Consider the following 15645-nt stretch of genomic DNA (forward strand, 5'->3'; position numbering starts at 1 on the left):
ACTGTGAGGGGCTTGGCATGGGCAAGTGGGTGGAGCTAGAAGGTGTGATGGTGTGATTGCATTATCATGTCCCCACTCCCTACTAGGCAATGCCAGAATTACCAGCATTGAGATAGGGGGCAGCTCCACAATGACACAGTTCAGCGCCAATCATATCATCAGCCATCCGGGCCAGTCACAGAGCACTGGCCAATTTTCAGGAGTTGGCAAGTGTGAGATAAACCATAGTAATGCAGAGTAAAAGTTATTCAGTGCACAGATAAGTAGTTGCATTCTAAATATTTATAAAACAATTTATAAAACAATACTCTGTCAATCTCTTGTTTTCTGGTAAGGTCTGGCTATTGTGTTCCTGTATTTCACTATGGCAAGTTTTACCACTCTTATTACGGGGCTGTATGTAGTTTTATATAGCACTCCATGCTGAATCCATTAAAAATTTGTGTTTCATTTTCATTAAATAAATTAGTACTAAGGCTATGGTCAGAATTTTTTTTATTTTAAAATGTTTCTACCTTTGGTAATACTTATTTTTATCTCTCAAGGTCTGTTCATAATGGCATTCACACAAGAGTATTTTGAATTTGAAGGGCTAAAAGTACCCCTTTCTATACATTCGAAAGAAAGCTTAACCTATGCATGGAAGGAATTTCAAGTACTTGATGATGATGTTTTTAACGTAACATATCCCAAATCAGGTAATACTTTACTGTTTTATGTATTGCAAGAAAACTGTATTATTATTTTAACATTTGAGTCTAAATTTGGACAAAATGTGCGGTTTTGATGAAGTTTTCTGACTATTTCATGTGAAGTTTTGAAAATGTCAGATTAACTAAAGTCATAACATACATAGATACAGCGACTGAAGTACCAGAGACAATGGAGTCGGTCGCTGCCTGACTTTTCTTCATTGCCTATAAAGATATCTCCTAATTGGGACTACCTATCTTCTGTAGGAGGATTCTTTCTTTTCATATATATTTTTTGATGTTGGATCAATGATTATGTATACTTAGTATGTTTTATATTGTTTTTTTTCTCTTTGTATGTATTATGTGTTTTTAAGCAAAATTTATAGATTGCATACAATTAAAAATAAAAATTAATTCTAGAATTTATTGCCCTCTATGTTGTTTGAAACTATTTATTTGTATATGTTTAAGACAGCAACTGCAATCCAGTGCTCTGCAAATTAGAAGCAGGCTACTGTGTGATGCTACAAATAGGCTCTTTTGTATTATTGTTTGTTAAAAAGTGAACATGCAGCTTTGTTCCACAAGGATATCTATCTCGTATCAACACTGCAGTATATATATTGTCACTGTGTAAGGGCAGGGGCAGTGTGATTTCAAGATTATATGCCCAAAATACTTGGTGTGCCTGTGAACTACACCCCAACAAGACCACTTTTCCTGTTATTAAAAAAAGGCATTGTTTTCTGTCTACAAACAAAAAACCTGCTGTCTTTTATAATTAAATTTAAATAGCATTTTCAAAGAAGTTTGAGTTTTTGAGACACAGCGTATATTACTGTTCTTACTGTGTGCGGTAATATACCTTACTTTACCCTTAATTTACTCTTAGTGTAAGTCCATTTTTTAAATATGTAGTGACTGTCCCAACTTTTGTAGCTGTAAGCACTTCATTTCCAGTTCCTTTAATTGTTATATGATCACATGTGGCTAAGATAGTGAACCATTAATCATTGCAGCTGAAATGTCTGGTAGCACTTGAGTGAGTATACTAGCAATGCTTTCTGCAGCTATCTGTGACATTCAATGCTGAATCAGCTGTTGCACCTCATATTATGTATAGCAGACCTATTTTGTGACATAAAGTATATAGCATTTCTACAAAATTTTTAGGCTTCTCACTTTCAGCGTGCAATGCACTATTCTCAGCATTCAGTTCAACTGGCACATGTTCTTGGAGCTGTGACAGTATTGTTCTAACAATCTCTGTAGTTAGCTTTGGTATGTTTGCTTCAAAAGCCACTACCAGAATGTCAAACTTAGATATTAAGGTCTGTAGCATTGCCATGGCAATCCCCTCATCATCTACCTGGACTCCTACAGATGTTAACTGCTGGGTAATGGACATCATTTTGTCAATGTAGTCACTCATACTTGTTCAGTTACATAACTTTGTATTATACAATACATGCCTCAGGTTCATTCTTCTCATTAGACCGCATCCTCATATGCTGCTTGCAGTGCTGTCCATGTGTGTTTTGCTGACACTTTTCCATACATGATAGAATTCACATATTGCTCAACACTTAAATCAATTGTTCTACATCACCTGGACTTGGGCCGCCACCAGGGTAAACTGTAACTTTCCACAATCTAATATACTTTACTTTAATTACATTTTCCTTTAAAACTTCCATGTTGTGTCATTTTCTGTACCTTTAGTTAATCCTATCATGGGTGCTGGAAACACTTCACATGGGTGCTATCTTCACTTTGTGCCTATACATGTCTACAGGTGTCTGTGAACTGCTGGGCATTTTAGGTGCTTGGGACCTGTTCATCTGTTGCTTGTTTACCTATGCCAATAACCTGTTGAGGTATATGTGTACTGTTGGAGATGGTAATGGCAGAGTAATGGTATACACCGGCGGATCCCTCAAAGCCACCAAACAGCCCATTTACAGTACTGTATTTCTGCAATTCAAATCTGCTAATTCAACCTGGTCCAGGCTGCACTCCTATGACTATGGGTCTTATTCAAATGTGGACGCTAATGTACTGTATGCCAATGATTGCGCATTTGGTCAATGTTTTTGTAATGCATATGCATCTCATTCGCACTGCTCTTATGTCACAAGTGTTTACTGGTGCTGTTGTAGTGAGTATTTGGGAGGTAGCGGGTGGTGACTAGTCAAACACAGCAGTGTCACAAGTGTTTTGTGGGTGCCGCAGATTGCACCTGCATCTTTGCATACAGCTTAACTGGCCCCAGCTGCATACTTCTGATGAATATTCTGAGCAGCCATAGGGTTTCTCAGAAGTTTGATGGTGCTATCGATATGTGAACAGTGTTGAGTTTTTGTAAGCAAGTGGTTTATCACAGACGTAGGCAGTGGCTATTTCTGTACATACAGTGGCTGCGGCGTTAGAATAACTTCTCAGTATTGCTGCATGCAAAGATGCAGCAGTGAAGGGATTAGCTTCTGCCTCTAAATCAGGCCCTATGTCTGTGACATGAGTGTTGGCCTTCTAGGATATGTTTGACTTTTTTTTTTCATTTGGAGTGGGATTTATGACATTTTTGTTCTTCACACATATTAATAATTGTTTTTCGGGATTTACTAAATATCTATTTTTTTAATTATTGCCATCCTACGTAGGGTAGTTGTAGATCCATTGTTGATGGGGATCTTGCTGTAACTTTTCTTCTATTTTTATTAGGGATGAGCGGGTTCAGATTTCTGAAATCCGAACCACCCCGAGCCCCCCCGTTCCGAGGCCGATCCAAGTCAGGCTCGACTTTTCCCTCCTGACTCGGATCTGAAATCGAGGCAAAACGTTATCATCCCGCCTTCCGGGTCTCGCGGGTTTTGGATCCTATATAAGGTACCCGCGTCGGCGCCATTTTTGTCATTTGGCTGTGGACAGTGAAGAGGGAGGGTGGGAGTTAGGGCTGGCTGGGCTGTGTAGTGTAGTGTAGTGTAGTGCAGTGTAGTGTTGTGCTGTGCTGCGCTGTGCTGCTGTTGTCCATAGGGGCTGTGTCCACTCCTCCAAAGTCCATAGGGGCTGGCTGGACTGTGTTGTGCAGTCAGTTGTCCATAGGGACTGTGTCCACTCCAAAGTCCTGTGCAGTGTCCCAGTCCTAAAGGGGTGCTGTAGTGTTGTCCGGGGGGTGCTCTGTCCATCAGGGGTGCTCCCCCCAAGTGCAAAAAAAATTTATATTTTTTCTGTGTTTGTGAATTGTGTGCACTGTGCCTGCACGTGCATCAACAAAGGAGCAGCGCCAAGCGTGCTCCGGTGTCCCATAAGTAAAGGGCCGGCTGGCTTGTCTGTTAAAGGGTGCTGTAACCCCCAAAGTACACTCCAAACAAAAAAATATATATTTTCTGTGTTTGTGAATTGTGTACACTGTGGCTGCACGTGCATCAACAAAGGAGCAGCGCCAAGCGTGCACCTGTGTCCATTAAGTAAAAGGCCGGCTGGCTTGTCTGTTAAAGGGTGCTGTAACCCCCAAAGTGCACTCCAAAAAAAATTTAAAAATATATTTTTTTGTGTTTGTGAATTGTGTGTGCAGTTGCTGCACGTGCATCAACAAAGTAGCGCCAAGCGTGCGCCTGTGTCATAGGTAAAGGGCCGGCTGGCTTGACCGTTAAAGGGTGCTGTAACCCCCAAATTGCACTCCAAACAAAATAAAAAAATATATTTTTTTGTGTTTGTGAATTGTGTACGCAGTAGCCACACGTGCATCAACAAAGTAGCGCCAAACGTGCGCCGGTGTCCCATAAGTAAAGGGCCGGCTGGCTTGTCCGTTAAAAGGGTGCTGTAACCCCCAAAGGGCACTCCAAACAAATATTTTCTGTGTTTGTGAATTGTGTGCACTGTGGCTGCACGTGCATCAACAAAGGAGCAGCGCCAAACGTGCATCTGTCTGTTAAAGGGTGGTGTAACCCCCAAAGTGCACTCCAACAAAAATGAAACATTTTCTTCTGTGTTTGTGAATTGTCTGCACTGTACGTGCATCCTAAAAGCAGCAGCGTCAAACGTGTGTCTGTCTGTTAAAGGGTGGTATAACCCTCAAAGTGCGCTCCACAAAGAATAAAAAATTATTTTTTTTCTGTCTTTGTGAATTGTGTGGGCTGCAGCTGCACGTGCATCAACAAAGGAGCAGCGCCAACCGTGCGCCTGTGTCCCATAAGTAAAGAGCCGGCTGGCTCATTTCTTAAAGGGGGTGTCTCCAACCAAAATAAAAAAATATTTTCTGTGTTTGTGTGCGCCTCACACAAACACAGAAAATATTGTTATATATCAATATAACATAAATGGAGGACCAAACTTTCTCCGATAAAAATAAAATAGGGAAAGATCAAGAACCACTTCCTCCTAGTGCTGAAGCTGCTGCCACTAGTCTTGACATAGACGATAACATGCCATCAACGTCGTCTGCCAAGGCCGATGCCCAATGTCATAGTAAAGGGCACATACAATCCCAAATGACAAAGTTCAGGAAAATGACCTTAAAAAAAACATTTAAATCATCTGAAGAGAAACGTAAACTTGCCAATATTCCATTTACGACACGGAGTTGCAAGAAACGGCTAAGGTCTTTCCCTATGTTCATGACTAGTGGTTCAACTTCACATGACGATGAAAGCCCTCCTCCTGCTAAAAAAATCGAACAAGTTAAGCTGGCAAAAGCACAGCGAAGAACTGTGCGTTCTAAGAAGATATCACAAATCCCCAAGGAGAGTCCAAGTGTGGTGGCGGTTGCGATGCCTGACCTTTCCGGCACTGGACGGGAAGAGGTGGCTCTTTCCACCATTTGCACGCCCCCTGCAAGTGCTGAAAGGAGCACCCACAGTCCACTTGCTGATATGCAAATTGAAGATGTCACTGTTGAAGTACAACAGGATGAGGATACTGGTGTAGCTGGCGGAAGTTGGCGAGGAGGATTCTGATGGTGATCTGGTTTGTTTAAATCAGGCTCCAGGGGAGACAGTTGTTGTCCGTGGGATGAAAAAGCCCATCACGGTCATACCTGGGCAGAAGACCAAACATTCCACCTCTTTGGTCTGGCAATATTTCTATCCAAATCCGGACAACAACTGTCTTGCCATATGTACCATATGTAACGGTGAAATAAGTAGGGGTAGGGATGTTAACCACCTAGGAACATCCTCCCTTATACGGCACCTGCAGCGCATTCATAAAAAGTTACTGTCAAGTTCAAAAACTTTGGCTAAGACCGTAAGCAGTCCAGGGACACCTAAATCCCATTGTCCTGTTGTATCCAAGCGCCTGCAAACCACACCGTCAACTCCCTCCTCGTCAGGATCGGAAGTAGTCCTGCAGGCCATGTCAATGGCATGACTGACTCTCTTATCCGGGATTCCTCCAGAGGATCCTGCATTGCTACACCTACTGCAGCCGCTGCTGCTGTTGCTGCTGCTGGGAGTTGTTCATCATCCCAGAGAGGAAGTAGGAACACCACTACTTTTACTAAACAATTGACCCTCCAACAGTCCTTAGCGAGGAGGATGAAGTATGACAGCAGTCATCCTGAAGCAAAACGTATAACTGAGGCCTTGACTGCTATGTTGGTGTTAGACGTGCGTCCGATATCCACCATTAGTGCAGTTGGATTTAGACAATTGATGGAGGTAGTGTGTCCCCGGTTCCAAATCCCGTCTAGATTCCACTTCACTAGGCAGGCGATACCGAGACTGTACAGAAACGTCAGAAAAAGTGTCCTCAGTGTCCTGAAAAATGCGGTTGTACCCAATGTCCACTTAACCACGGACATGTGGAAAAGTGGAACAGGGCAGACTAAGGACTATGGACCTCATTCAGAGTCGGTCTTTGCGGCCGCACTGTCGTATGGGAAAAGGGTCCGGATATGCAAATGTTGCACTCGCATTTTGCGTCCTTAAGTTCGGATCGTTAGCTGGCCGACCAAGGGGAGGAAGCGGCCGGAAGACAAAAAATACGCCCCCTTCTCGTATGCATTACACGTCATCTCCGGGCATATAAGGATTAATCGAGACCATCGGGAACCATCGGAACTGGTCGTTGAGCTTAAGGTTGACCATACCCTCTCTTAAGCACTACGATCATGTCAGTGTAAAAACATCCCATGTCACGTGTGCCATGACACTACTTTGTTAATTATGCACTCCCATAAAACGCCATTCGCATAATTAGGCATGCCTGCGTTCGGATCTCCACTCCCCCGTTTTCAAGCACCTTCCCCTGTTACCACCCACAAATGCCTCATTCTGTCACTCAAACTATCAACCTGGCTGTGTTCCAGGAGAGAGAAACTTCTGATCATAGCAGCTAGCTTGAACACGCGCATTGCGAACTTTACGCATGCGCAGTTCAGCAAACATCTGTGGCGTACGACCATGCGGCCACAACGACCGACTCTGAATGAGGTCCTATATGAATGTGACAGTCCACTGGGTAGATGTATCACCTTACGCAGCAAAAACAGCAGCGTCACCAGTAGCAGCATCTCAGAAACGCCAACTCGTTCCAAGGCAGGCTACGCTGTGTATCACCGGTTTCTGTAAGAGGCACACCACCGACAACCTCTTTGAGAAACTGAGGGAAATCATCGCCCAGTGGCTTACCCCACTTAGACTCTCCTGGGGATTTGTGATATCTGACAACGCCACCAATATTGTGCGGGCATTACATCTGGGCAAATTCCAGCACGTCCCATGTTTTGCTCACACAATAAACTTGGTGGTGCAGAATTTTCTGAAAAGCGACAGGGGCGTGCAGGAGACGCTTTGGGTGGCCCGAAAAATTTCTGCCCACTTTTGCCATTCAGCAACTGCATGCCGAGGACTGGAGTGCCAGCAAACACTCTTGAACCTGCCCTGCCATCACCTGAGGCAAGAGGTTGTGACGTGGTGGAACTCAACCCTTTATATGCTTCAGAGGATGGAGGAGCAGCAACAGGCCATTCAAGCCTATACATCCACCTATGACATAGGCAAAGGAGGGGGTATGCACCTGACTCAAGCGCAGTGGAGAATGATTTCCGTGTTGTGCAAGGTTCTCCAGCCCTTCGAACTTGCCACACGTGAAGTCAGTTCAGACACTGCCAGCTTGAGTCAGGTCATTCCCCTCATCAGGCTTTTGCAGAAGCAGCTGGAGAAAGTGAAGGAGGAGCTAAGATGGAGCAATTCCGCTCAGCATGTGGGACTTGTGGATGAAGCCATTCATTCGCTTTGCCGGGATTCCGGGGTGGTCAAACTATTGAAATCAGACCACTACATTTTGGCCACCGTGCTCGATCCTAGGTTTAAAGCCTATGTGGTGTCTCTCTTTCCGGCCAACACAAGCCAGCAGAGGTGCAAAGACCTGCTGGTGAAAACACTGTCAGCTGAAGCGGAACGTGACACGTCAACAGCTCCTTCTTCATTTTCTCCCGCAACTGGGGCTGCCAGGAAAAAACGTATTTATCCTAAGCAACCCGCTGGCGGTGATGCAGGGCAGGCAGGACCAAGTTTGGACATCTGGCAACTGAAGGACCTGGCAACAATTTCTGACATGTCTAATGTCATTGCATATGATACTGTCACCATTGACAGAATGGTGGAGGATTACATCGGTGACAGCATCCAAGTAGGCATGTCAGACAGTCTGTACCTGTACTGGCAGGAAAAAGAGGCAATTTGGAGGCCCCTGTACAAACTGGATCTATTTTACCTGAGTTGTCTTCCCTCCAGTGTGTACTCCGAAAGAGTGTTTAGTGCAGGCGGGAACCTTGTCAGCGAAAGGCGTAGGAGGTTGCTTCCACAAAATGTGGAGAAGATGATGTTCATAAAAATTAATTATCAACTCTTCCAGGGAGACCAGCCTCCAGAACGTACAGAGGGACCTGTGGTGGTGGATTCCAGCGGGGACGAGTTAATACTCTGTGAGGATAAGGATGTACACAACACTGAAGAGGGTGAGGAATCGGTGGATGAGGAGGATGAGGACGACATCTTGCCTCCGTAGAGCCAGTTTGTGCAGAGACAGATTAATTGCCAGCTTGTTTTGTGGGGGCCCAAACGAACCAATCATTTCAGCCACAATCGTGTGGCAGACCCTGGCGCTGAAATCATTGGTTTGTTAAAGTGTGCATGTCGTGTTTATACAATATAAGGGTGGGTGGGAGGGCCCAAGGACAATTCCATCATACCTCTTTTTTTTCTTTGCATTATGTACTGTTTGGGGCCTAGTTTTTCAAACTGCCATCCTGTCTGCCACTGCAGTGTCACTCCTAGATGGGCCACGTGTTTGTGCCGCCCTCTCGTATCTCTTAGCATAGTCATCCAGCTACCTCGGTGCAACCTTTTGGACATAAAAACACTATTGTGAGGTGTGAGGTGTTCAGAATAGACTGGAAATGAGTGGAAATTAAGGTTATTGAGGTTAATAATAGCATAGGAGCAGAAAAACCCACAAATTCTGTGATTTTAGCTGTTTTTATGCTTTTAAAAAAAAAAAAATACAGATCCAAAACCCAGAACCCAAAACACGGAAGGGTGATTTTGGCAAAACCAATCCAGATCCAAAACAAGAAGAAAGATTCCGATCCAAAACCAAAACACAAAACACGAAACGTGTCCTGTGCACACCCCTAGTTATCCCCCAGCAGTCGGAATGATATCAGCAATAAGACTTGATAAACAACATGGTGGTAGATAATGCACCTGAGAGAAATTACTAATGTGATTGAGCATCTACCAATATGCATTGTAGTTCTGAGAGGCATAGATGGGACCAGCGTTTGGAGGGCATGCTGGTTCCTGTAGTGCCATTAGGAGCACCTAGAGGTGACTCCAATGTGAGCTGGCTCTCATTTTAGATATGCTTTTGTATGTGCCATTATCATGTGGCCCCAAATTTGGGCAATTATATGCCCCAGATTTTATGTTATGGCGGTGCTCCCTGGGTTGGTATGGCTGGACTACTTTGGGGTGGCACACTAGAACACTCTATTTAGCACTTTATTAACACTTCTACAAATACTACTTTATTTAGCATTTTAATTACACTCTTCACCTGTGTATCACCCTTTACCACATAGCTTTTGATTTATTAATATTATTATTAACACTTACTAACACCTTAGTCTTTCACTGGCTTGCTGCCCTGGGGTGGCTGGCCTTCGCTGCTCTTTTGGGGTTCCACACCCAGGACTTTGACTTAGAAGTAGGAACCTCCAGCATCAGAGATGCCGTGATGTGGCCTGGAGGCCACATATGCACCTGAGATCTCTGAATTATCTACCACCATGTGTGTAGTGTCACCTGTCAGCACCACAGCTTCCACACCACATAAAGACCTGTCTTCCATCTGCCGCTGTGTTCCGATACCTGTAAATGCCGCAGCTCCCATGCTGCATCCAGACCTGCTTCAACCATTTTGTCTTAGCCAGCAAGTATACTGCCTTCCATCTGCTACTGTGTACCGTTACCTATCATTACGGCAGCTTCCACGCTGTATACCAACCTCAGTGCAGAGACGGCAAGTACAACCGTGGTCTTCTTTCCATCATACCGCTGGGACAGTTATACTATTGTGCTGACCTTGTATTGGTTTCCCTGCACTGTGTGTTATTGTCTTGGACTGGTCCAGAGAAGGGTGCTGGTTCCAGGGCTAGGGTAAAGTGTGTAGTATACGGTCTGTAAACTGAGCTGTTCAGAAAGCTGTATTACTAATCCTGATAGCCTGAGTCTCAGTTTCTGAGTTCCTCACTGGTTCCAGTTCCAGGTCTTGCATTGGAGCAGTACCAGAGTTGCAGCTTCCGCAAGTTGTACTCTGACTACATAAGACTCAGATTCCTGGCTTGAGTTCTGAGTTCATATCTACCAGTACTATACTGTTCTGAGTTCCGAGGGTCACCCAGGTCCCTGGATTATATTTCTGGTCTTTCTGGCTTTAACAGGTCACATAGTGAGAGGTTGCCCAGTGCGTCTGGTCTGTTCACTCTGGTTCCAGTCCAGTATCCTGTATATAACAAGTCTGTGGTTCTTACACTGTCACTAGCGTACCTTGCTCATGGTCATACCCATGAGCCAAAGTATTATCAAGCCACCTCGTTTCCTATGCACATTCATCATACATAAGGGTCCCAAGCCGGATCTACATAAAATCCAGACCGTGTCAAATTGATATGCTGCTGAGGGTTCTACAAGGTTCCACCCTAAAGGGTCCACTGTCACAAGCTCAAACCCCTATAAATGGGGGAGTTAAGTGGTTGGGAAGCTCTACCCAGAGTGTTCTGTATCCTTGTCAGCATCTAAGAATTGTTTTAGCACATTTGTAATTATTGTATAACAAATTGTTTTTATTTATTAAAAAGATTGTTATTATGTTTGGCTAAAAGGGTTTATTCCTAATAATATCCGTGTGATTGATAATCTCACTGAAGTTATACCAAAGCTGTTCAAGGAAAGGTTCTGCCATTGGTAAAATCGTGGCTATGAAAAGTCATTGACTCCCGAACATTTCTAAGTTTTACCGTTAAAAATGTCAAAGTGTTCCTTGTGTATTTTAATTCTTTAGTGTTGATGTGCCCTCTCGGTATATCTTGTATCTCTTGTTCTATTTGACCTCACTAAGTGGTGGCCAACCGTTATAAATATAAATTATAAGGGCACATTCGTGCCCTTATATTAAGGCTGAATCGAAAAAAAACGGAAATCTCCACAGAGAATTCTGAAGGGGGGCAGGGTGTTTAAGGGGCTACACCTCAAAAGCTAATTGAGGTAGCGGGCTGAAATTTGGCACGGGCGGTTAGAACTGTCGCTCGGTGCTGCATGCCAAATTTCAGGCCAAAAACATAAATAATGAGGATTTGGTAATAATCTAAATTTCTAACTGTCAGTTTTTTCTGACACTCTCAGTTAGGACCACTTTTCTGCTATTCTCTATGGGGGATTTTTGGGAAGGCATAACTCAGGCTAGGGGGCGAATTTAGTCTTGGGGATTTGTTTTATTAGGTAGCTATTGTTCCAGAATAGGGCCTTTTAGGGTTCAGGTAATTGAGAAAGTTACAGTTTTTAAACTAATATGTTACGAATCTGCCATTATAGAGATAGGAAGTTTCAATTCCTTGTGCAGCCTCAGTAGGAGTCTTCAGCAGGTGTACTCACTGTGGCTTCACTTGGCTTCACCAAGATTGTTTCTGCGGCGGTAGCGGAGGCCAGGAACAGGGGGAAGGAAGCCGGCCTTTGCTGGGGGAGGGGTAGCGGACGTTAGCTCCCGAGCATTAGCGGCGGTGGTGCGGGTGGCAGTGGTACAGGTGTTAGGACACGGGGGAGGAGGCAGCACAGAGATGCAGGCTCGGATCTGGAAGAGCCGTGATACCTGCATCTGTGTTTAAATAAACACACACAGAAGCACAGACGGGATCAGTGAGACCCGTCTGTTCTTCTGTGTTTAAAAAAAAAACCTGTGTAAAAGAAAAAAATATATGGCGTGGCCCCACCGCCCAAAAACCAACCAGCTCTGGGCTTTGGAGCCCCAGTGCTGGTTGTTCTAAATACAGGGGACAAACAACGTAGGGGTCCCCCATATGAAGCACAACCAGCAACAGGCTTTTTAGAACCGGTCCTGGTTGCCAAAATATGGGGGACAAATGAGGTAAGGGTTCCCCGTATTCAGTACAACCAGCATTGGGCTCTGAGCTGGTCCTGGTTCTGGAAATACCAGGGTAAAACTGCATAGGGTCACCCTGTATTTACCAGAACCAGCACCGGACCGTTTCTAGCGGTGGGAGGTGATGCCACAGCCAGGGGAGCCCTTTCACCAGGCCCCCCAGCCAAAGCATCACCCCTGACCTGTAGTCAGCCCAGGCCAGGGATCCCTGGGGAGCTGGAGAACTCCCAATAAAGGGGTCTCCCTCTCCAGGGCACCATAGGCCCAGGTTGATAGCCCAGGGCTATCCCCAGCACCCTTGATTTTGTAAAAAGTGATACAAGTAAAGTTAAAATATTGGCTTTTGCTGTGGAACTACAGTTCCCAGCAAGCCTCTCCCGCATGCTGGTGCTTGGAGAACCACAAGTATCAGCATGTGGGGCATTACGGGCCTTCTGGTACCTGTAGTTCCACAGTAAAAGCAATATTAAAAAAAACACACAACACACACACCATAGAAAAGTAAAATTAGTAACATACATGCACACAAATGTACTCACACATGTACACACAATAACTCACATACTTACCTATGTATCCTTGTAGCCAATATGTCCTCTTCTCCAGTAGATTATCTGATGTAGTACCTGTAATAACAAATCCATACTCACCTCCTCCTATGTGTGGATCTTTCCTCTACGTTCCAAAGTAGGCAATCCAGGGTCTTGGCAAAACAAACCCCACAAAAACAAGAACCACGAACTTTAGTAGTGTCCTCTAAGAATACTACTACCCAAATGACAGCTCCGCCGTGGGATTTCAGAACAGAAATCCCAGTGCGGCGCGCTCATTGGCTGAGAAAGGTGAGCCTTCTGCCTCTCAGCCAGTGAGCGGTTCTCACCATTGACTTCAATGGTGAAAACCAAGCATGCCCTTTTCAAAAATGGCACCTCAGCTCCATTTTTGAAATTTAAATATGGCAGCCACGAGCCAACCACGGCTTGTGACGTAATCGCTCTGCCCCCTCGGTTGGCTTATATAAAGCCAGCGCCAGGTGCCATCCAGTCAGTCCGTCGTCCGGGTAGCTGGAGAGAAGACCAGCTGAAGCAGGAGATGCTGCGGAATCCCTGGATGGACGTCGGTCATGCTAAAGAGCTTAAAGGCTGCCGCCCTCCAGGTGAAGATGCCGCTGAAGTCCTGGGGGATGCAGCAGCCATGTAAAAGAACATAAAAGCTGCCGCCCCCCAGGTGAAGGTGTTGAAAAATAAAATATTAATACAAACTGTCTCTTTGTTTTATTTTAATATTTATTTTGCAGGGGTACTATAGGTACCAGATGGCCCTTAATGCCCCATCTGCGGGTACTTGTGGTTCTCCAAGTACCAGTTTGCGGGGATGTCTGCTGGGACCTCTAGTACTACTGCAAAAGACAATATTTATATTTTCATATGCACCACACTACACAGCCAACCCAGCACCCACCGCCCAGAGGTGTTGGGAATAGCCCCGGGCTATCAGCCTGGGTCTGAGGTGCTCTGGAGAAGGTAACCCTTTTGTTGGGGGGTCCCCAGGAATCCCCAGCATGGGCTGACTAGCAGTCAGGGGTGATGCTTTGGCTGGGGGGCCCGGTGAAAGGGATCCCCTGGCTGTAGCATCACCCCCCTGCTAGAAAGGGTCCAGTGCTGGTTCTGGTAAATGCAGGGGGACCCTACGCATTTTTTCACCTGTATTTTCAGAACCAGGACCGGCTCAGAGCCCAGTGCTGGTTGTGCTGAATACGGGGGACCCTTACTTCATTTGGCCCCATATTTTGGGAACCAGGACTGGTTCTGAAAAGCCTGGTGCTGGTTACAGGGGACCCCTATTTAGTTTGTCCCCTGTATTTAGCACAACCAGTGCTGGGTCTCCAAAGCCCAGAGTTGGTTGTCTTTGGGGGGCGGGGCCACGCTTTATTTTTTTACATAGGTTTATTTTAAACACAGAAGCACAAATGAGTCTCACTGATCCCGTCCATGCTTCTGTGTTTATTTGTACACAGATGTAGGTATCACGGATCTTTCAGATCTGAGCCTGCATCGGTTGTGCTTTATACAGGGAAGCCCTATGTTGTTTGTCCCCTGTGTTTAGCACATCCAGCACTGGGGCTCCAAAGCCTGATGCTGGTTGTGCTGTGGGGGCACATAAGTTTTTTTATATTACACATTAATTTTTTAAAACAATGCATGGATAGATCTCACATCCATGCACCTGTGTCTTATTGATTTGATTTTCTCAGATGCATGCCCAGCACAAGTGAGTCCCTCTATCGCCTGCTGATGCTTCTGTGCACGGTCCTGTTGCTGCCACTGCTCCACACCCCCACTGCTGCCACTGCCCCACACACCTGCAGCCTGCCCCCGCAACCGTCTCTCCCTCTGCACCATTAAAACACCTCCTGTGTGCTGTCTGCTCCTCCACCCATGTTAGTGTACCTAATTGTTGTCCTTCTGCCCTGCAGTTGGCCCGTTTTTCTCAGGGTTAAAAAAGCATTGAAATTCCATAGACAAAAAACGTCACGGTTTCACATGTCCCAATAAGGCTTCTTAGACACGATCTGAAATTTCACAAAACCTACTGAATTTGTGCCACTCAAACTTAAAAATTCAATGAAATTATGATCATTAAGGCTGATTCTTTAATGGACATGTTCCTTGCACAATATAGATATGGTATGCCATCAAACCCTGTGGTTAACTGCAGATTAAGCACTCTCACATAGTGAGATTGCTGTCACTCACAAAATGGTGGAGTTGCTAATTCACAGAATTGTGTGCTCATTGGAATATACACATGCAGTCTATGCAACTGGAGTCTGATCAGAAGATAAAGCTGCACAGATGGGATAAGAGTGGAGTGGATGGGGTAGAAACAGAGCAGTGTGGATGGGGACATATAGGCATGGAGAGGGGGTGAAGATTAAGCAGCACTGATGGGAAAAAGTAATGCTGATGGGTTAAAAACAATGGTGTGGATGGGGGGTACAATGTGATGCAGATAATTGGTAAACAGAGGGGTGGATGCAGGGGACACAGAGTGGCACGGTTTGGGAAAACACAGCGACGTGGATGGGGGTACAGAAAGGCATGGATGCGGGAAGACAGATCAGCACAGATGGGTAAAAAGAGATTGATATGGATGAGGGAATACATACTAACACAATGGTAGAACACACATCAGTAGAGATTGGGGAAGACAGATTGGTGCATATAGGGGGGAAGACAGATTCCCATGATTGGGGACGGGGCAGAGTGGTGCAGATACAGGAATAAAG

At 45.1% G+C, this 15645-nt stretch overlaps 1 protein-coding gene across 1 annotated transcript in view; it reads left to right on the forward strand.

Annotated features, from left to right (window-relative positions):
* The window catches only part of LOC148508423 (sulfotransferase 2B1-like), a 90873-nt gene that overhangs the window by 11934 nt on the left and 63294 nt on the right, over positions 1-15645 (forward strand). Inside the window, exon 2 of the mRNA XM_088444470.1 lies at positions 546-698. Within this exon, the coding sequence (XP_088300596.1) occupies positions 557-698 (142 nt within the window). The 5' untranslated portion in view covers positions 546-556. The remainder of the gene's footprint in view (positions 1-545; positions 699-15645) is intronic.

Source organism: Taudactylus pleione, unplaced genomic scaffold, assembly GCF_031769625.1.
Source record: "Taudactylus pleione unplaced genomic scaffold, aTauple2 ptg000366l, whole genome shotgun sequence".
NCBI lineage: Eukaryota > Metazoa > Chordata > Amphibia > Anura > Myobatrachidae > Taudactylus > Taudactylus pleione.